This window comes from Pleurodeles waltl, chromosome 5 (assembly GCF_031143425.1).
Source record: "Pleurodeles waltl isolate 20211129_DDA chromosome 5, aPleWal1.hap1.20221129, whole genome shotgun sequence".
NCBI classification, from domain to species: Eukaryota; Metazoa; Chordata; class Amphibia; order Caudata; family Salamandridae; genus Pleurodeles; species Pleurodeles waltl.
Genome location: NC_090444.1, coordinates 15,306,848 through 15,328,163, shown reverse-complemented (window position 1 = coordinate 15,328,163; position 21,316 = coordinate 15,306,848). Strand labels below are relative to the sequence as shown.

At 47.3% G+C, this 21,316-nt stretch overlaps 1 protein-coding gene across 2 annotated transcripts in view; it reads right to left on the bottom strand.

Annotated features, from left to right (window-relative positions):
• Positions 1 to 21,316, bottom strand: part of LOC138295280 (zinc finger protein 436-like) — a 140,568-nt gene that overhangs the window by 34,259 nt on the left and 84,993 nt on the right. For both annotated transcript variants that reach the window (XM_069233477.1, XM_069233476.1), the window contains one exon: positions 3,851 to 3,967. In XM_069233477.1, the coding sequence (XP_069089578.1) occupies positions 3,851 to 3,967 (117 nt within the window). The remainder of the gene's footprint in view (positions 1 to 3,850; positions 3,968 to 21,316) is intronic.

Sequence of the window (21,316 nt, the reverse complement as noted above, 5' to 3'; positions counted from 1 at the left end):
TCCCCCTTTCCGGGCTATTTAGGGTCTCTCCTTTGGGTGGTTCCTCAGATTCGGATTGCAAGTTTCCAGCAGGAATCCTCGGCACCCTCCACTTCGTCTTCTGACCGAAGAACCTGGATCTGGACTCTTCAGGACCCTACAAACTGCAACAAAGAAGCAAGATGCCTTCTGCAACACTGTATCTCCGGCTCCTTCAGCATCTGCAACATTTTCCCAATCGTGCATCTTCTGAGGACAGTCCATCTTCAGCCTGCATCAGAAGAAAGAAGGAATCTCCCTTGGGGTGAAGGAGTCACTCCCCTGCTTCTGCAGGCCCCAACTGCGACGACGACCGGCTGCATGGATCCCTTCTCCTGCAGAGCTGCGTGGATCTTACATCACGGGTGGTGGACTGAAGTGGTCCAGATGGTCCTCTCTTCCAGCTGTCCAACTTGGGTGGAGGTAAGCCCTTGTTTCCCCATGCAGGACAGTACCCCTGTGCACTGTGTCCTTTGCAGCTGCCAAGGCTTGTTGGCGTCCTTCCTCCAAGATCTTCAGGCATCCTGAAGCTCCAGTCTCCAGCACTCCTTCCAGCAGCGCACATCTCCCTGAGTGGTTCTACAGCGGTGTGGGAGCCTTTTTTTGTAGTGCTGTGTGGGCCTCTTCTGCGACTCTCCTATCCCTGTCCTGTGGGGCTCCTGTGGGCGCTGCCTGGGCTTCTGTGGGCTCTCTGTGTTGCCGAGAGCCCCCTCAGGCTACCCCTCCTGGGTAGAGTCCACCTAGTCCTTCCTGGTCCCCGGCATCTCCATTTCCAGCTAACCGCGAGCTTTGTCTGTGCAAAGACTTGTTGGCAGAACCCGAAGACGCAAACCTGACTGCAATCCTCCTTCTGCCGTGGGACATCCTCCAGGAACCTGACTTTGTCTTCTTGGGTGCAGTGCTGACTCTTCTTCCTCACCGGTGGTTCACTTCTTGCACCTTCATCCTGGTGGGTAGGGGCTCCTGTCCTTCCTGGACTCTGCTGTGTTTCTTGGACTTGGTCTCCTTCTTCCACAGGTCTTGTCCAGGAATCCACAGATGGTGTCTTGCAGTCTCTTCTGTGTGTGTTCTGGGAAAGTTACTGTGATTTACTCCTGCTTTCCTGGTCACTGCAGTGGGTTGTGGTATTTACCTTTGGGCTTTCCTAGTACTCCCAAGTCCCCTCTGCACACTACACTTACCTTGGTGGGAGACCAACTTTCGCATTCCACTTTCTTAGTATATGATTTGTGCTCCCCCTAGGCCTATTTCTAACTATTGTGATTTTCACTAATTGCGCTGGTTTTTTAAAAGTGTTTTTATGCCTATTTCTGCATACTAGAGTATATAATTTGTGTATTAATTACCTTCAAAGGGAGTATAGTCTCTATGGTATTTGTGTCACCAAAATAAAGTACCTTTATTTTTGTAACAGTGAGTATTTTCTTTCAAGTGTGTGAGTGCTGTGTGACTACAGTGGTATTGCATGAGATTTGCATGTCTCCTAGATAAGCCTTGGCTGCTCAGTTACAGCTACCTCTAGAAAGCCTGGCTTCTAGACACTGACTACACTACACTAAAAAGGGATAACTGGACCTGGTATAAGGTGTAAGTACCATAGGTACCCACCACACACCAGGCCAGTCTCATGCATTTTGCAACCCCCACCCCTTTTAGTCTAGGTGGTTCTCCCCTGGGCTTAGGGCAATATCATGATTAAGGCTCACGTGCAGATCTCGTACTCTACTGTATTTTGCACTCATTCTTTCACAGTTCAATATGTTCTGACAACCGGCGGTGGGATTGTCCTTTCAAGCAGCAGCCCAGCTTCATCTCAGTGCACCTGTTTCTTCCTGCTTCTGGGAGGTAGGGTGCTAACTGGCAGCTCTGTCACGGTCTTCTCGCTGGCGGCTGACACCCCACTATCTGTCATACAGCTGCATGTCTACAAGGTTTTTCGGCTGCGGTCGTACAAGCTGAATTGGCGAACCCTACAGAAGATTGGACCACAGCGCAGGACAAGTAGGCAGGTCTTCTGGACCTTGTACGGCCTCACAGGCCTGATTTATTCTTGGGGATGCCGCTATGCACATATCAAACTCTTTCTCTGTACCATGGCAACACACAGGCCAATCTTGCTCTAGGCAACATGGTCATGCACAGGCCTAACGTTTTCTGGGCAATACAGCCTCACACAGGGGGCTCTTCTGTGCGATCTGGACTTGGATCACAGCCTCAATTGGACTGCAATGATCTTGGGTTAAATTGTCACATTTGTCGCACGGAATTGAGGTTGCGGAGCAGTTAAACCCAGTTGCACAGAGGTAAACAGATCACTCTCCACGGTCCTTCTCTTCTAAAAGTCCCACTACCTCTGAGGATATGCAGTGACATGTAGCACCTCGCTCCTCCTGGACAGTCACTCCTCTTGCACTGGTGGTAGGCTCCTTCCTTCTCTAAGGAGGCAGGTTGGTTTCTGGGTACATCAGGTCAGGTACATAGCTTATCTTTTCCAGCCATGGGTCTGCCTCGTGTGGTGCGCCTCACCTCTGGGAAGCTGGCTTTTAGGAGCAGCAGTCCTCAAAGTAGTCCCTTTCTTGGCCACTGAGGACTTGGAACTGGAACAACCAATGGGAACCCACTTTAATACAGTAGAAGCAGACAGGAGTTCCCTATACAAGATCTGCACTTTCAGAACCGGTTCAGCTTTCAAGTGTCCTTTCCAAGCTGCCCTCCAGAGGCAGCCTTTGAGTACAGCGATTCTTCGTGCAGCAGGGTTATCTCCAGACTGGAGCACCCGCAAAAGAGACACAAAGAGGGGTGAACTTTCATTGGGTGGCTGCCATCAGCCAAACTGAAGGGTGATCAGGGAAAGATAATAGGCTGGGCCTCATCTAAATGGTCTCCTTCCCTTTGCACAACACAGTCTGCAATATCACCCAACTGTTAATGAAACAGCAGAGCAGGAAGACCAATTTGCAGCTCCTTGCTCAGCTAAAGAATATACTAAATTCCTAAAGAAGCCTTCTCTCCTGTTCCCACACTTCAGTGTATAGGTGTCCTCCCTCCAGCTTTCTGAAGGTCAAACATTCATTTACAGTGAGTGGGAAAAGCAGCTCCACTCGATCTTGTGCAAAAGGCTACACAAACCTGGGGTACCCAAATTGTAACCCACAGGCTTCCATCACTGAGGCTCACTCGCACAAACCATGCATGTCCCACACAAGCTACACCCACAAACATGCACAGCATACATTTTGGATGTTAGCATCGGGAGTCGGGTAGGAGCAAAGAAACGTAACTTTACCTGAGTGGGTCAGTAGACCTCCACTCCAGTGACACTAATAAAAAGGTCTAGGCACAACTATGGCACACTACTGTGTGTGCTTGCAATACAAGAGGGACAGCAGTCCACTGTCCACCAATGAAGGTGTGCTTGGTGCACCACTCTGGGTCATAGGACAGGCCTAGGCCTCTTTGCACATTGTAGATTGGTCTGAGGCTAGGGTCAAAATCAAAAACCAGGAGACCAGGCACTCAGGACAGGGGAAACACAGCTGTACCCCATGCAGAAGACCTCAAGTCCCAATAATCGTTTAGAAACTGATAAAGACATTGAGTTTGAGTTCCCCTGGGAGCACGTCGCAAGCACTTTTTAAAAAGCTGGACTAAAGATTATTGCATTATGTATGGAGATCTTTGACTTTTCTGCAGTATCCAGCAGTTGGATAAGAGACCGCTCAGGTGACCTGTGAGAAAACTGCACATGTGATCAGGTGTAAAAGCCAAGACTTCAAGGGAAACCTATGAACACTAAGAATGGTGACAATGTTTGGGGAAAGCGGTTACTCACTCGGGTTGGAAAGATCCATGCACTCGCCCTCATCAGAGTCCTTGCTGTATATAGGACATGGCTCCTCTTCTTCCTTAATGCGGAACAGCAAGTCTGGACTCACCGTGTCATCCTCCCCTGTTCAGAAAAGGTGTTTGTTAGTTATTGTTTCAATGCAGTGTAATCCCATCCTCTTCGTAGCCACAGATGTTCTATTCATGGTATTTACCCCGAGGACCCCATCCTGCATTCAACAATCAAAGTATCAAAACTTGAACATCACATCAAGACAACACAATCCAAGAAATCAGCACTGCATCTAGAACCTAAAAATCCATCAACATAACTGTATAAAAAGCCCCAAAGTTTTCTAAAATTCCCAATATTTCTAATCCTAGGGAAAGGTTTTATAAGTATTGAACAATCTGCTGAAGCCATTCTGGGTAGGAAGGAGGATCTGCCCTCCTCTACTTCCATGCCAGGAGCCACTCATGAACTAACAAACTTGGAAAGCCTAAGTTAGGAATCAAATTCATTATCTTTAAGACTTCCTAACAACACTAGTATCATACTCGGCTGATTTAATGCTCAGTTCATTTACTTATCTCACTCAACACAAAATCTTAAAACTAGAGAATGTAGGCCAGCAGAGATAACATTTTCTCAAGTGCCACAAATAATACTGCAGCGACTCAAATATTTATTAGTTATGGCTTGTGTTCGTAAGTGCACATAGGGTTAAATTATAAACCGAAATATTAGATGTGACAAAGACTCATGCTTTAAAAACAGGAATAGATTGAAGAACAAATGTATTTCAACTCATCAATATCAATTTTTGCCTCAATATTTCCTTTATTTTATTAATAATGACTGGAGTGTCGAATGCCTCTAGACAGAGTGTCCACATGACAACCTACTCCATATTTTATCATTCTGGCAGACCCTGTAGGTTTTCTGTTGCAGAGGACTGTGTCACCAGAACCCCTGACCAGGGCTCTATAGGAGTATGTAATCCTAGTGCCAAGCTGACTCCTAGGCTCTGGCCCTAGGCTATGTTGGGGTTTTGGAGCCCACAAAAGTGTTTCTCCATTCAGGACAAGCGAAGATCATCCTTATGCCTAGGCCAGTAGAATAGGGGACAGATCATTTCACCTCTGCGCTAGTTGGTAGACTGCCAACTCATTTTCCCATACAAATGTACATAGTATGTCATCCCTGGATCCCTTCACTCCCCTTAAGTGTTTACAGTGTATGTTTGGTTATAACTAAGGCATAGTGGACCTGGGCAGTGAAAAGAAGAAATACTTTTGGGGAGAAAGAATAACATTAGACTTTTCATGGACATAGCCTTCTTTACTCTGACCTATCCGCCAACCATTCTTCCTAGATTAATATCTCAACTGCATTTCTACGAAGGAGAGGCAAGAGACAAAATAAGCATACAAAAACAATATTTTAAGACTGACCATCAACAAGAGAGAGGAGAAGCTCCTGAAAACCTAAATGAAATTTTGATGGCCATCCTTCCATGTTAAGTCTCTTGGGGTGAGGATCACAAAGGGGGTTGATGAACTATTTAGTGGCAAGTACTCCTTTGTTGGTTGCCTTCCTCAGAGACCTACATAGATGGTTCACACTTTTCCTTACATGGTTCAGAAGATCGGCCACAATTAAATTAACATCCTGCAATGTTTTGTTTTAGTTTGAGACCTTAACAGTCGAGTTCAAATCAACCTTCTTTGAGGCCACTCAAAATGTCATTTCACAATTTTTGTGGACAGGATCCCAGCCCAGAATATCATTAAAACTCCTGCAGAAGCCTAGGTTTGAGAAGAGTAGTCATTCCTGTATCCCAAACCTTAAAACCAAGAAGCTTGGTTATGAGTTTGGATGAATGCTCTATTACCATCAGACTAAACATGGATTCACATGGCACAGTCTAGAATGGCGCCGTTATCCACTTGTGGATGAGCACGCAATACCTACTGAAGCAGCCCCATGAGACTGGTGCTTTGGGTGTAGGACGGTAATATTCAGGCCGGGATAACCATCTTTTGTTCTCCTCACACACTGATTTATTCTATCCTGCCCTTGCCCATAGAAAGACATGAAAGCTTTCGACACCTGGCGACGGGGAGGATGCAGAGTAATAACCAGTATGTTTCGTGGGAACACCATTAAATTATATCCTAAGATTCCTACAAAGGAGACGTTAGACTGGGAAAGGAAAAGACTACATTACTCACAATTACAGCATTGGGTCTAGAGCCCAATTTAAAAGTAGAAGCCACTGGAGAAAAACCTCTCCTCAAACCCTCTTTTCATTACGCTTTCTACAATGCTATTCAACTCAGAGCAATCCTCTACTTGGGTCTCTAAACGGAACTGGAAGGATTATCTCGGAAGACTTATCCTAGAGAGACTGTGAGGCGTTATGCAGAGAAAAGCAAAAGTTACAAACAGCACTCAAAAACAAAGAGGTCCATTAGAAATGACTACACCATTGGTACTGTGTCCCCACATACATGAGAGGGTTGTGGCCAGTGCGCCGCACATACACATCTGGTGGTCTTTCGTATGGAAGGAGATGTTAGCAACAATCAGGAAGACCTCGTGCTGCCCTATTCTGGAAAATCCCGAGGTGGGGGTGCTGGGCTTGAGAACGCAAGGCTTAGAAGGTGTCAGAACATCTGACAGATCTTTATTACTGCGCTGTGACCCAACTGGTCAAGGAAGGCCAGCGAAACTGGAAGTTGTGGACCATCCTAGCAATGGAACGACTCAGGCAATACCGGAGAGGAAAGTAACGAGTGATAAGATTTGAAAATCACTGCTTGATTACGTGTCGGAGGGTTCGGCAAACTGTAAACTTTACATGACTTTGAGCACTCCGTGTCCTCACATTGCAAGTGGGCAGTGCAAACATCTTAATGAACTCGCCGTGGAAAGCAGGTGGTTGAGGTTGGAGGGATACTCTACTGTGTTCAGTACACTGGATATGCCATCGAATGTTGCTGAGGGTTAGAGGAGGAAGGAGCTGGGTCCAGTAATTTGCTCAATATTTTTAGCCTTTGTGAAACACTGAAACATACTTAAGAGATGCTCTTTGGCATCTCTGTACACCTATACTTAAAACTCTATTAAACCTTTACTTAAAAAACATAAGAAACTTCCCCAAGTGCACACAGAAATCACCTGTTTTTTGGGGCCGGTAGTTGGTTCTGAAATGAAAAAAAAACATGTCTAGCAAGGCATCATGCATGATTTCTGCTGCACCGGCCTGCCCCCGAAATAATAGTAAGGGGCCGTGTGTGCCTGTACTGCTGCAGTGACCGTGAGAGATGTGTGTGCCTGGATCCTGAATTTATTTCAACAAAACAGTCTAGGTATGTCCTAGCAGGCAAACTAAAACCCATTTTAATTTTAATACACATCAAAGGAAAACATGGCTTGAATTCTGTAACGTGCAGAAGTAGCTGAAACAAACAAGTATAATTTAAAAAAAAAATGAATGAAGAATGCGAAAAAGCATCTAGGTGGATGTTTACATGTGATTCTGAAAAATGTTGCCATGCACAGTGCAGGGCAGCCAGTGACGTATGTAGGCTGGCACTCTGCCCCATGTAGAGCGCTGTACTGGGCGGAAGCAACACGTGAGTGGCAGTGTAAAACAAAACAGTGGATAAAACGGCCTGACTAAGGCTAGTCAAGAAATGTGTACATGCTTGTGTTGTTTTATTTATAATTTGTTTGATTGCATGTGGCTTAGTCTCTAGGCCAAAACTAAATAAGAATCTTTATGTCTCCCTCTCCTACCTGACCCCTCTCTTTCTACTTCTCTCTGCTTATCTCTGTAACTCTAAATTCTTGTCTCTCTCCACCCTACCTCATATATGTTTAGTTCACCTGTCTCAAAAAACCTCTCTATACCTGCTTCTCTCTGCATCTACCAATTTCTGGGCTACTTCTCATCTCTACCCCTCTCTGAAACTCAACCCTCTCGCTACAACTAATGGTTATTTCAATCTCATTCTCCCAAATCTCTCCTTCATCTACTTCCTCTTTCACTCATCTTCATCTCTCGCTTATCCTCACCCATCTCTTTTCACTCCACTACACTTTCCCTCTGCCTCGCTCCCTCACTCGTCTCACTAGTTCACCTGTCTGTCCCATTTCTCTAGATCGGTCTCATCCATCACTAGTAACCCCTGGGTGTAGCTCACCTTTTGTTCACTACCTCATCCCTCACCCTCACTCTTTCAACCTGTTTCTTCCTACTCATAACTTTCATTACCTTGTAATGTAAGGTGGATCAGAAGAGCGCTACTTGTCACGCGTGAGGGTATCAAGATGCTGCCTTATTCCTTCTGGGCACCTGTTTCTCTACCTCATCCTTTTTTAGGGTCGAGCCTGCGTTGCATGCGCTCGCCCATGCGTATCGCAGCAAGACGCTTTAGGTATTAGAAAAGGGCTCGGAGCCCTGTCGACGTCATGTCAGTGTTTTTCATTGGTTCGTGGGCTTGCCTCGCAAAATCTGCTTGCTTTCATTAATCGAAGGCATGCATACGCCATGCCTTTTCCGGTGGCTAGCCCTCTTCGAGCGCAGCGACCAAGTACAGAAAACATGCGAAGCTCGCTTTTTTCTGTCAGATCGGGGACTATTTTTTCTCTATTTTCCTAGCGCGATTTAGCTTGGCAGAAGTCGAGCGCTTTACACAGTTAATTTCACTTTTTCGGGTTACGTACATAAAAGCACTTTTGCCGATAGATGAAGATTCGGGTTAGGAGTTTACAACGCGTTCAGCTCTAACATGAGCAAACGCGAGACCCGCTGCATTGCAAATGCTTGTTACCATTGCTTACTCTATCATCTTTCTCTGCAACTCTTTCTACATTTCAACTCACCCTTTCTTCTTCCCACTCTCTCTAGCAATACCAATTTTACCCCATCTCTCTACTTCACCTTTTCTCACTCTACATCCTAGCTTTCTTTACGTTTCTATCTCACTCTATTACTTCACCTAACTCTCTACTTCTGTTTCTAAACCTACCGCTTTTTCTTTCCACCTCTATGTATCCATCTTTATTTCTAACAACCAATGCTTAATTTGTGCCGGAGGTTTGTGGTGCTCAGCACTGGTACTTAATTGCCAACAATGGCAACTCTGACAGTCTGCCATATAGTGGCACTGTGTGCCTTGTTTAGAGATGACCACAAAAGAAGTTTATTATTCAATATACACAAAAAATAACTGATAGCAGCTGCCGAAGACATTCTTAGAATTTTGGGGGACTGAAATAGACTGAATTGTCATGCTTCCAGGAGTGTGCAGGTTAGTGGTTCTGCTGGTACTGTCACTGCAAGTACTTTACAAATTAAGCACTGCTAACAACCTCACCTTTGTCTTTTTACCTCTCACTACCGCACCTATCTCTGCACCTCATTTCTATTTTTACCTTCATTCTCACATTACCGCCCTCATTATAGGATTCCTATTACTTCTCCATCTCCCCTCCCTTTTTTTCTCAATCAGCACAAATGGGTTTGACTCTAGCCTAGAGGTGTACACACAGGAAGGATAGAGGAGAAACAAGGCAAGGGAAAAGAATGAAGGAATAATTATCAGATCGCATCCAATGGAATAGTGAAAAATCAAAGGAACATTGCTTTCCCTGTTGATGCAAGAATGCAGTTATGGGAAGGGATTTTTAATATCCAGAAATTAAAGTTACAATTTCAAGAGCTATGTGCATGTTGTATTTCAACTCTACGCACTAGTCTTCTGAAAATCCACCACGTCACCTCTACCGCGTCTTTACGAAACCAGGAGAAACAGGGTAGTCAGTCACTGAGTTCAATGAATATCTATGTACTGAGCATATAATGTATAAGAAACAAAAACATGCACTTCAACACCTACGAATAACCAGCAGGCAAGAACATAAAATACACAGAATGCCAGATGGGGGGAGCGACCTTTGACCCTGTCACCAGGCAGGTCGCTCCCCCCATCTGCCACGCAGCCCCCTGTGGGTTGAACCTCCGTTGCCACTTTTGCCGCCTGACTACTCGCTCCCTTTTTTCTATTCCCCTGAGCTTGTGCTTCTGTGCCACTTGTTTTTTCCATTCTGTGCCCCTGTGTTTTGCTTCTGTACCCCTGTGCTCTGTTGTCCCTCTCCCGCCGTCTTTTCCCGCCGTTTTTTCCCCGGGTTTTCCCCTGGGTTTTTCCCCGGGTTTTTCCCTTGCTGCTGAGCCCCTGCTGCCCCGCCCCCTTCACTCCCATTGGCCGCCCCGCTCCCACCTCCCAGCTGCTCCTCCCTCCCTCTGCCCTCATATGGAGGGCCTAAGGCAAGCCCGTCTGCGCCAGTCCGCGCCTGGACCGCACCCAGCACCAGAACCCCTGGAACCCGCACCCCCGCAACGCCAGACTGCACTACGACGCAAGCACCCTCCACGCACTCAACACCAGACGAGACCAGCCCTGCTACCGGGCCACCCCGAAACGCACCCAGGGGCCTTTCACCTGCCGGAACTGCAGATTCTCCAGCATCCAACCCTCCACACCACCAGCCAGAGAACCCAACCACCTCCGCTGCATCCTCCTCAACACCCGCTCTGCTCGCAAGCACGCCATCGAACTTTGGGACCTCCTAGACTCCACTGCCCCTGACGTTGCCTTCCTGACGGAGACCTGGCTGAACGCCACCTCAGCACCAGACATTGCCATAGCCATCCCACAGGGCTACAAGATCTCCCGCAGAGACCGCACCAACGGAGTGGGAGGAGGAATCGCCATCATCCACAAAGACTCCATCAAAATCTCAACGAACACCGATGACACCCTCACCACTGCCGAGCACATGCACTTCCAGATCCACACCGACCCCAACACCACCCTCAGAGGAACTCTCATCTACAGACCTCCCGGACCCCGCCCACAGTTCAGTGACACCATCGCTGACCTCATCAGCACCCACGCCCTCGCTTCCACGGACTACATCCTCCTCGGGGACCTGAACTTCCACCTCGAGAACAACAACGACGCCAACTCCACCGCCCTGATCGACAACCTCGCCAACCTCGGACTCAAACAGCTAGTAACGACACCCACTCACGCCACTGGACACACGCTTGACCCCATCTTCTCCGCAAGCCCCCACGTCTCCTTCAACCACACCACGGAACCACACTGGACCGACCACAGATGCGTCCACTTCACCTTCAGAAAACCCACCACACACCACCGCACCCAACAGCTACCACGCCGCTGCTGGGACAAGGTCACCGGGGACCAACTGACTACCGTCCTCGCCCTGAGACCACCCACCAACCCCACAGACCCAGACACTGCCGCGACCAACCTCACACAGTGGATCAACGACTGCGCCAACACCCTCGCCCCTCTCAAGACCTTTACAACCAACCACACCAACAAGAAAGCCGCCTGGTTCACCGAGGACCTCCGTATCTCCAAGCACACCTGTCGGAAGCTGGAGAAGAAATGGCTCCACGACCGAACACCAGACAACCACACAGCCCTCAAGAGTGCCACCCGCAGACATCACCAACTCATCAGGACCGCCAAGAAGACCGCCTTCAAGGACCGCCTAGACAACAACGCACACAACACCAAAGAGCTCTTCAGCATCGTGAAAGAACTCTCCAACCCCAGCTCCATCACCAACGACATCCCGCCATCTCAAGACCTGTGCGACTCCCTGGCCACCTTCTTCCACCGCAAGATCACCGACATCCACGACAGCTTCAACCCCGACCCCCCCTCACCCACCACCGAGTCCACCACCCCTGCGACTACCACTCGCACCAGTCGCCTGACCGCCTGGTCCAGCGTCAGCGACGAAGACACCATCAAAACCATGAACTCCATCCACTCCGGATCCCCATCGGACCCCTGCCCTCACCACGTCTTCAACAAAGCCAGCGCAGCCATCGCGCCCCACCTCCGGAAAACAATCAACTGTTCCTTCGAGACAGCAACCTTCCCAGAAAGCTGGAAGCACGCCGAGATCAACGCCCTTCTGAAGAAGCCCAAGGCGGACCCCAAGGACCTCAAGAACTTCCGTCCCATCTCCCTGCTCCCTTTCCCGGCAAAAGTGACCGAGAAGATTGTCAACAAACAGCTGACCCGCTACCTCGAAGTCAACAACATCCTGGACCCGTCCCAATCTGGTTTTCGCAGTAACCACAGCACCGAGACCGCCCTCATCGCCGCCACTGACGACATCCGGACCCTGATGGACAAAGGAGAAACAGCTGCCCTCATCCTCCTGGACCTATCAGCAGCCTTTGACACGGTCTGCCACCGCACCCTATCAGCACGCCTCCATGACGCCGGTATCCAAGAGAAGGCCCTGGCCTGGACCACATCCTTGCTCTCCGGCAGAACCCAGAGCGTCCGCCTCCCACCCTTCCGCTCCAAAACCACTGAGATCATCTGCGGCGTCCCACAGGGATCCTCCCTCAGCCCGACACTGTTCAATATCTACATGGCCCCCCTCGCCCACGTCGCACGACAACACAACCTCAACATCATCTCCTACGCCGACGACACTCAGCTGATCATACCCCTCACCGAAGATCCCGACACCGCCAAAGCTAACCTCCACCGAGGAATGAAGGCCATAGCCGACTGGATGAAGGACAGCAGACTGAAGCTGAACTCAGACAAGACGGAGGTCCTCATTCTCGGACCCACCCCATCAGCCTGGGACGACTCTTGGTGGCCCACGTCACTAGGCACAGCCCCGGAACCCACGGACCACGCACGCAACCTGGGGGTCATCCTCGACTCCACTCTCTCCATGACCAGGCAAGTCAACGCCATCTCCGCGTCCTGCTTCAACACCCTCCGTATGCTCCGCAAGATCTTCAAATGGATCCCCCTTGACACGAGAAAAACCATTACCCAGGCCCTCATCACCAACAGACTCGACTACGGGAACGCCCTCTACTCAGGAACTACAAACAAGCTCCTGAGACGACTCCAACGCATCCAGAACGCCTCGGCCCGACTCATCCTCGATGTCCCCCGCCGCAGCCACATCACACTCCACCTAAGAGGCCTGCACTGGCTCCCCATCAACAAAAGGATCACCTTCAAGCTCCTGATCCACGCACACAAAGCACTGCACAACACCGGACCCACCTACCTCAACAACCGACTCAGCTTCCACACCCCCACCCGAAGCCTCCGCTCAGCCAACCTCGCCCTCGCCACAGTCCCCCGCATCCGAAAAACCACAGCCGGCGGCAGATCCTTCTCCTACCTCGCCGCCAAGACCTGGAACACTCTCCCCACCATCCTACGACAGACCCAGGACCTGCTGGCCTTCAGAAGACTCCTCAAGACCTGGCTCTTCGACCAGTAGCACCCCCCCTCCCCAGCGCCTTGAGACCCTTGCGGGTATGTAGCGCGCTTTACAAATGCAGTGATTGATTGATTGATTGATAATGACAGAATACCACATAATGAATATGTATGAGTATGTACGTGTAAGCGGGAGGGCGTGGATAAAGTACTCTAGACCGCTGTAGTCTGGACAACTGTCTTTTATTGAGGATAGAAGATGTAGTAGAAAACAGGTGAGTATCTTTCACACTTTGTTTGTGGGTCTTTGAGGGTGGAGGGATGTTCTTGAGGTTTGGTCTTCACTCTTCTTGTTGCCTCCCTGAATGCCCACGCTCCTCCTGAAGCGTGGCAGGATGCTGCCACTCGGCTTCCCGGTTGCCTGGAACAGGGTCTCCTGACGCTCGTTTTCCGTCTTCAGCTCCGGTGCTCTGATGGGACCGTTGTTTCCGACTCTCTGGTGGGTTCCGCTCCTGGATATCCACATTCACCTCTCTGTTGCTCGGCTTCTCCTCCTTCACGAAAGGGTTCACAGCTCTTCCCTTGTCTCCTGTCTTTTCCTCCAAAGCTCTGAACGCCGTAGAAGTCTGCTGCAGCACTTTTGAACCTCCAGTGCCCCGCCACTGCCGATCCTTCCACCAATCAAGGGCAGGGAGCCGCAGAGCACCAGGGGCAGCGTCAGCACAAGCGGGAGCTGAGTGCGGGCGCGCAGGTTCCAGCCCGTCACATACACTCCCCCTAGAGAGCGGCTTGTCGAGACGCTCCAAGACTGGATAACGGGAAAGAAAATCCGCGGTCATCATTTGTTTACCCGGAGGATGCTGTATCCGAAAGGAAAATGGCTGTAGGGAAAGGAACCAGCGGAGAACACGGGAATTAGTGTCCTTATGATGGGCGAGCCAAGTAAGAGGAGCGTGATCAGTAATCAGAGTAAAGGTCCTGCTGGACAGATAATATCTGAGGGACTCAATTGCCCACTTAATCCCCAAACATTCCTTCTCTATAGCTGGGTAGTGTAATTCTCGCGGTAGAAGCTTCCTGCTGATGTACAATATAGGGTGGAGGACATCATCATCCTGTGGCTGGGACAATGCTGCTCCAAGACCCACATCGGAGGCATCAGTTAGTAACACAAAGGGTCTACCAAAATCAGGACAGCAAAGCACTGGTTCTGACGTGAGGGCGGTTTTCAACTTGTCAAAGCTATGTAAGGCGGGTACCGAGGGAGGATCAACGGTGTTGGGATATGTGTTTTTTAACAGCTCAGAAAGGGGTTCCGCCACCGTAGAGAAATGGGGAATAAACCGTCTATAATATCCAATCAATCCTAAGAATGCTCTGATATATATTTTTTCTCTTGGGGAATGACATTTTTGAGATGGCTTCAATTTTTTCTACCTTGGGTCTAATCTGACCGTTCCCTACAATATACCCCAGGTATTTGATACTAGTCTGTCCAAGTCTACATTTTTCAAGATTGGCAGTTAACTGGGCCTTTCGTAGAGCTTGTAATATAGTATCTAGGTGTGTCAAGTGCTCCTCCCAAGTGTTACTATAGATAACAATGTCATCAAGATAAGCAGCCGCATACTGCGTAAATGGACGTAAGATTTCGTCCATGAATCTTTGGAATGTGGCGGGGGCCCCATGAAGTCCAAAAGGGAGGACAGTAAACTGATATAAGCCAGAGGGGGTGGCAAATGCTGTTTTTTTCTTGTCTTCCCTTCTTAAGGGGATTTGCCAATAACCCTTTGTGAGATCTAGGGTGGATAGGAATTTGGCTTGGCCTAGCCTCTCAATGAGCTCGTCTATTCTAGGCATAGGATATGCATCGAAGTAGGTTAAGTTGTTGACACCCCTGTAATGTACACAAAACCGGGTGCTACCATCTGGCTTGGGTACCAACACGACTGGCGAGCACCATGGGCTGACTGATGGTTCTATGATACCGGCTGCCAACATGGCTTGGACTTCCTCTTCAATAATCTTTTGTTTGGCTTCCGGAATGCGGTATGGTCGCTGTCGTGAGACAGTATTCATTTTCAGACGGATGGGATGTTGGACTAGGGTGGTTCTACCTGGATATTTAGAGAAGACATCTTGATTGTGCTGTACTAGGAAAGTTAGTTGATTGTGATACAATCTCTTAAGCGTGGGATTGATCCATGGTGGTACCTGGTTAGACAGGTCCTGGTGAGGTAACATGGGATACGGGATGTCTTCAGTAACATCCAAGTTGATAAAATGAATAGAAGAGGCTCCTGTGGGTTCTAGCCATTTTTAAAGAAGATTGATGTGATATATCTGTTCCCTTCCACTTCCTTGGGGAATGGCCAACTTATAGGTGGTGGGATTGATCTGTGCTATCACTTCAAATGACCCTTGCCATTTGGCCAGTAATTTATTCTCCGTGCTAGGGAGTAGGACTAGAGCTTTATCCCCTACTGTTAGGGTGCAAACTGCACTTCGGGTGTCATATATTTGTTTCTGCTTATTCTGAGCTTCCTGTAAGGCAGCATTAGCCTCCTCCCATACTGTATGAAGGTTCTCTCTTAAATCCCGGGTATAGGTCAAGAGGTCTTTTACCTCCTCCTCCGTGTCCTCCCATTGTTCGGCTAACATATCTAACAGTGTGCGTGGTTGTCGACTGAATAACATTTCAAAAGGGCTATGGCCTAAGGAGGCTTGTACATGGGTACGAATAGCATATAGAACCAATGGTAGTTTCTTTTCCCAATCCTTACCGGCCTCAGATATACTCTTTCTTAGTAAGGATTTAATGGTTTTGTTGTATCGTTCCACCAGCCCATCTGTTTGTGGATGATATACTGAGGTACGGATTTGTTTTACCCCTAGTAATCGACATACTTCAGCCATCAATCTAGACATGAAAGGAGTCCCTTGGTCCGTCAATATTTCTTTTGGGAAACCCACCCGTGAAAAGAACTCTATCATTGCCTGGGAAATAGCTTTAGTATGTATACTGGGAAGGGGTATGGCCTCGGGATAGCGTGTGGCATAGTCCACCATGACTAAAACATATTGTCTACCCCGAGTGGAAGGGGTGAGGGGCCCGATAAGGTCCATTCCTACCCTGGTAAAGGGAATATCAATAATCGGAAGAGGTTGTAGGGGGACGGGTTTTTGTGGTGAGGGGTTATACAACTGGCATTTGGGACACTCTGAACAAAGCTTCCTTATTTCACCATAAATCCCTGGCCAATAAAACCGTCTAAGAACTGCTTCCTCAGTTTTCTCCCTCCCCAAATGCCCTTCCTCGTTATCCCCATGTGCTAATTGTAATACTTGTTGGTGGTGGCTTTTGGGCACTACTAACTGCAGGTCGTTTCCTCTAGTGGGTGTGGGGTTTCTGTATAACAGATTATTACGAATCAGGAACCTAGGACGTACCCCTAGTGCTGTCCCAGACTCGGCCTGCTGCCATGCGTGCTTTAAAGTTGGGTCCTCATTCTGATTCCACCGGAATTCCCCGGTGATTATGCAAACCTTCCCACTAGTAACAGGATTGCCTTGGGAAGAGCACTGTTGTAGATAAGACCGTTGTTGCTCTCTTTTTTGTCTCCTACTGAGGATAATTCGTTCCCGTTTGGGTTCTTCTGTAATGGTTATACTAGGAGCCTCCGTCCACCAATCCCTCAGAAGGTGCTCTTGCCCGTCTTTCTCCAATAAGGAAGGAAAGTCTTCGTAATCAGTCCCGAGGATTATGTCTTCATCCAGGTGGAAGAGTACCCCCACCCGTAGGTTCTTGTTTTATTCTCTCCATTTTAACCTTACTGTATAGTGGCAAGGGGATAATATCGTTGATCCCCATGTACACAGGTGATGAGAACCTGGGTCTCGGGTTCTTCCTGCCCTGGCAACACTAAATCTTCCCTGATCACGCTCTGGCTACATCCAGAGTCGATTAGGGCCATTCTTTCTACTTCATTGACAAAGATAGGGAGGGTATATTTCGGTTTCTCCCCTCCAGTCCAGAATACTCTCCCCTTGGTTAGACCTATCTCCATGGGTTCCTCGATATCTTTCTTATGCGGGCAATATCTGGCAATATGGCCCCACTCTGCACAGTTGTAGCATTGAGGACCAGGGCCTGGGTATCCAGAGGGTCCCGGGCCCCCTGATTGAGTTCGTTGCGGCCCGTGGGCACCAACTGGCCGTGGTTGTTGTAGTCTAGGAATGGCTGGTCGGACCGTAGGAGGGGGAGCCCGACTAACGGTAGCCCGGAAGTCAGAGCCTCTATGATAAGCACAGGCAAGCTCTACGGCTGTTTCATTTGTGAGTCCTGGATGCTGTCTTACCCAGTTCCGAGTGGTAGGGGGTAAAGCATCCAAGTACTGTTCTAAAACTATTATGTCAAACATTTCTTCTCTTGTCTTCTCAGTAGGATGTAACCACCTCCCGGCTGCATGTTGGACTCTATAATACAAGGAACGGGGATTCTCCTGATGTTGCCATTTCATTTGCCTAAACTTAGTGCGATAACTCTCATTGTCCAAACCCACTCTTTCTAGAATAGTTTTCTTAATGTTCTTGTAAGGTAGGTTCCCACTCAGATTGATAGCTTAATATGTTGTTTGCAGGTGGCCGGTGAGTAAGGGGGCGATATACTGGCCCCATTTGTCCTCAGGCCAATTAGAAGTACTGGCCACTCTTTCAGAGTTTGTGAAGAAAGAGTCTGGGTCCTCCTGTTCCTGATAGCGTTGCAACACACTACTTGGTACCGTGGGGTGTACTTTTGTATGGGCGATGGTGTCGGTAAGCTTCCCCAGTGCTGTTTCATGTACCAGTTGGTTATTAGCCATAATCGTCACCTGGCTTTTGAGCGCGGTTTGCAATGCCTCCTGTTCTTCTTTGGCTTCTTTCATTTGTTGTTCCCATATCAACTGAAGATGCCGTTGCCCCTCAGCCAACTGGGCTATGACATCTGCCATTGTTGCCTTCTCTTCCATGGTTGTGGATCCTTTTCTTTGTTTGCTAAATCCCACTTCTGACACCACTTGTAAGCGTGAGGGCGTGGATAAAGTACTCCAGACCGCGGTAGTCTGGACAAATGTCTTTTATTGAGGATAGAAGATGTAGTAGAAAACAGGTGAGTATCTTTCACACTTTGTTTGTGGGTCTTTGAGGGTGGAGGGATGTTCTTGAGGTTTGGTCTTCACTCTTCTTGTTTGCCTCCCTGAATGGCCACGCTCCTCCTGAAGTGTGGTGGGATGCTGCCACTCGTCTTCCCGGTTGCCTGGAACAGGGTCTCCTGATGCTCGTTTTCCGTCTTCAGCTCCGGTGCTTTGATGGGACCGTTGTTTCCGACTCTCTGGTGGGTTCCGCTCCTGGATATCCACATTCACCTCTCTGTTGCTGGGCTTCTCCTCCTTCACGAAAGGGTTCACAGCTCTTCCCTTGTCTCCTGTCTTTTCCTCCAAAGCTCTGAACGCCGTAGAAGTCTGCCGCAGCACTTTAGAACCTCCAACGCCCCGCCACTGCTGATCCTTCCACCAATCACGGGCAGGGAGCCGCAGAGCACCAGGGGCAGCGTCAGCACAAGCGGGAGCTGAGTGCGGGAGCGCAGGTTCCAGCCCGTCACAGTACGTATTTCAATACATTTATAAAACAAGGCAAATATGCATAAGGCCTAATTTGACTATGGAGAAGTTGGTGCGAAAAACAAAAATTAATCCCAAAGGGTTTAAAAGCGTAAACCTGGTTTGCATCTATGAATAAAAAAACAGTCAAGTGAATTCCAAGAAATTCTGCAAAATTACATGAAATTCTCATCCATCATTTAGAGCAATATTTTAACACAAAATGTACCAGAGTGTAATTAGTTGGCACAAGGACACATTTCACACTAAAAAAAGGGAAAAAAACAAAAATGCTGCAAGCAATAGCTTCTCACGTTCTGGTTGTCTGCAATGTTCATGCGGTCTTGCACTATAATTTTGCTGCAAATGGCAGTGTAATTACTCAATATCGCATAATTTCAGGAACTTAACTTAACAAGCATAACCCAAAGTTTTTTTTAAATAAGGCCAGCGTAATTTAAATTTCGCTCCGGGCCTAGATGACATCAGAAGAGATATATCTGCAACAGAAGAAGATGTATAGCATGGAAAAAGTTGCACCTGGACAGCAACAGAACATGGTGCCAAGCTGTGTTTGAAGATAGCGGACGCTAAGGCCATATCTTATGAGGGCACACATTGACATCAAAGGCAGAGTTGAAGGTCCAGCTGTCATTTGTAAACATATTACGCACTGAAAATGTTTCAAAGTAGGGGATAATACTTTGCAAAAGCAATGTTCACTGTTCAATGTTCACTTTAGACTTGAACCAGTTAAAAAGTACCATTTGTTAATGCTAAGCCCTAGAACCTAAAAAGTAGCTTAAATTCCAACAAACAAATTTAAAAAACTCAGATCTGAAAAAAAGAGGGTTTGTATTTAAGTCAATCAGCAAGTCAAAAATAATTATTTTTTAAAAACATGCACAATGCCAGTTGTATTTTAAGCATGAAATATAGCATCCAAAATAGATCGGAAACTAAGGGCCTGATTTAGATATTGATAGACGGGTTACTCCGTCACAAAGGTGACGATATCCCCTCCGCCGAAATCTGGGATTTGGGACACAGTAACCCGGCAGCCAATAGCTAAATGAGGCCCTAAGTGTGCATTAGCCTGTGAATCTCAAATACACACTTAGTTGTTTGTAAGGCAAACATTTTGTCCACAAAGGTAAACAAGATCTCCCTTTTCTGTGAGAATAGGAACCAACTCATTAATTTATTGAAATGAAAGGTTGTGATCTTGACCTTAGGCCATGAAAGACTTTCAAACAACCTTGAAAGGATTAAATGTAATGTAACAGGATTTAACAATGTTTTCACTAGTATTACATATGTGTAACCTTCCAATAATCCACAGCAAGATTCAACTGTTCTAATTAGATAGCTACTGTTATTTAACAGCTTGTGATGTGAAGGAATGTAAGAAACAGGTGTAGAGAGTAGTTTGCAAGCAAGACCTAGCATGGTAGGATTACAAGATCCATGAATAATAATCTAGTCACAGACAAGTGAATTTCCCGTGGAGGTAGTGCACAAAAGACGAACTGAGAAATATGGGATTACCACCTCAAGACCAATAATGGAAAGAAAACGGGAAATACCGCCAATGTTTTGAAAAGCTGTTGGGCATGCATCCCTATCAACTATACAACAGATGGTTTTTGCTGTGGGGAGAGAGATTATTTCATGCAAAAGCCACAAATAAATGTGGATCATCAGCAATAGAAGAAAGGGCACCTTCTGTCTGTTTAATAGACAAAAGACAGTAAGAGCTGCCTTTTTTAGAAATCAGGATCTGATAGGTAAGGAAAAAAGATAGCACTTCTGTTAATTAAAGACTTTTATGAAGCCTGAGAGTTTGCAGTGTCCAACTTGATTGGGTTAGGCACACGAGTGAGCTTGTCCCTGTTGCACAGAAGTCAGAGTCTTCTTGAAAAAGATTTAAATAAACCAACAGAAGGGACAGTGGAGACAGTATAAAGTTCTTTATAAAGTTTTGAAATCCGTTGTAAATATCTTTAAAAGAGGTTTGCATAATTGCTCTGCTTCCCTAATTTTCTCTGTTGCTTCTGTCTCTGAATATGCTTGCTCTTCTTTTATAGCTGCATAAATTGTTGTAGTTATAAACCTAGCACTTTTCATCAGATTAGGTCAGAGGAGAAACTCATTTAAATTCCATTCATCACTTACTTTTAACATGTATCTTCAGTGTTAAGACTGTGCTGTGATAGGCACCTTTGGCACAGCTCACCTACACTGCCACTGTTATAGGAGAATGTGTATCACATCTAGGTTCTAGTCTACTGTCTAAACGGCCATTATCCTAAGACTGAAATCTGTACATGCACACATTGTATCTGTGGCCTATAAGGAAATGTTATCAGAAGAGATTAATGTTAGATTGTACTATTCATAATCATAGCTTTCATTTCCTCACCAGTAATGTTTTTGTTCCATTTCCTCTCCATAAAAGGTGTCAAGTTAATGTTTGGACTTGATAGCATTTTCCAAACTGAAATGAAAGCTAAAAT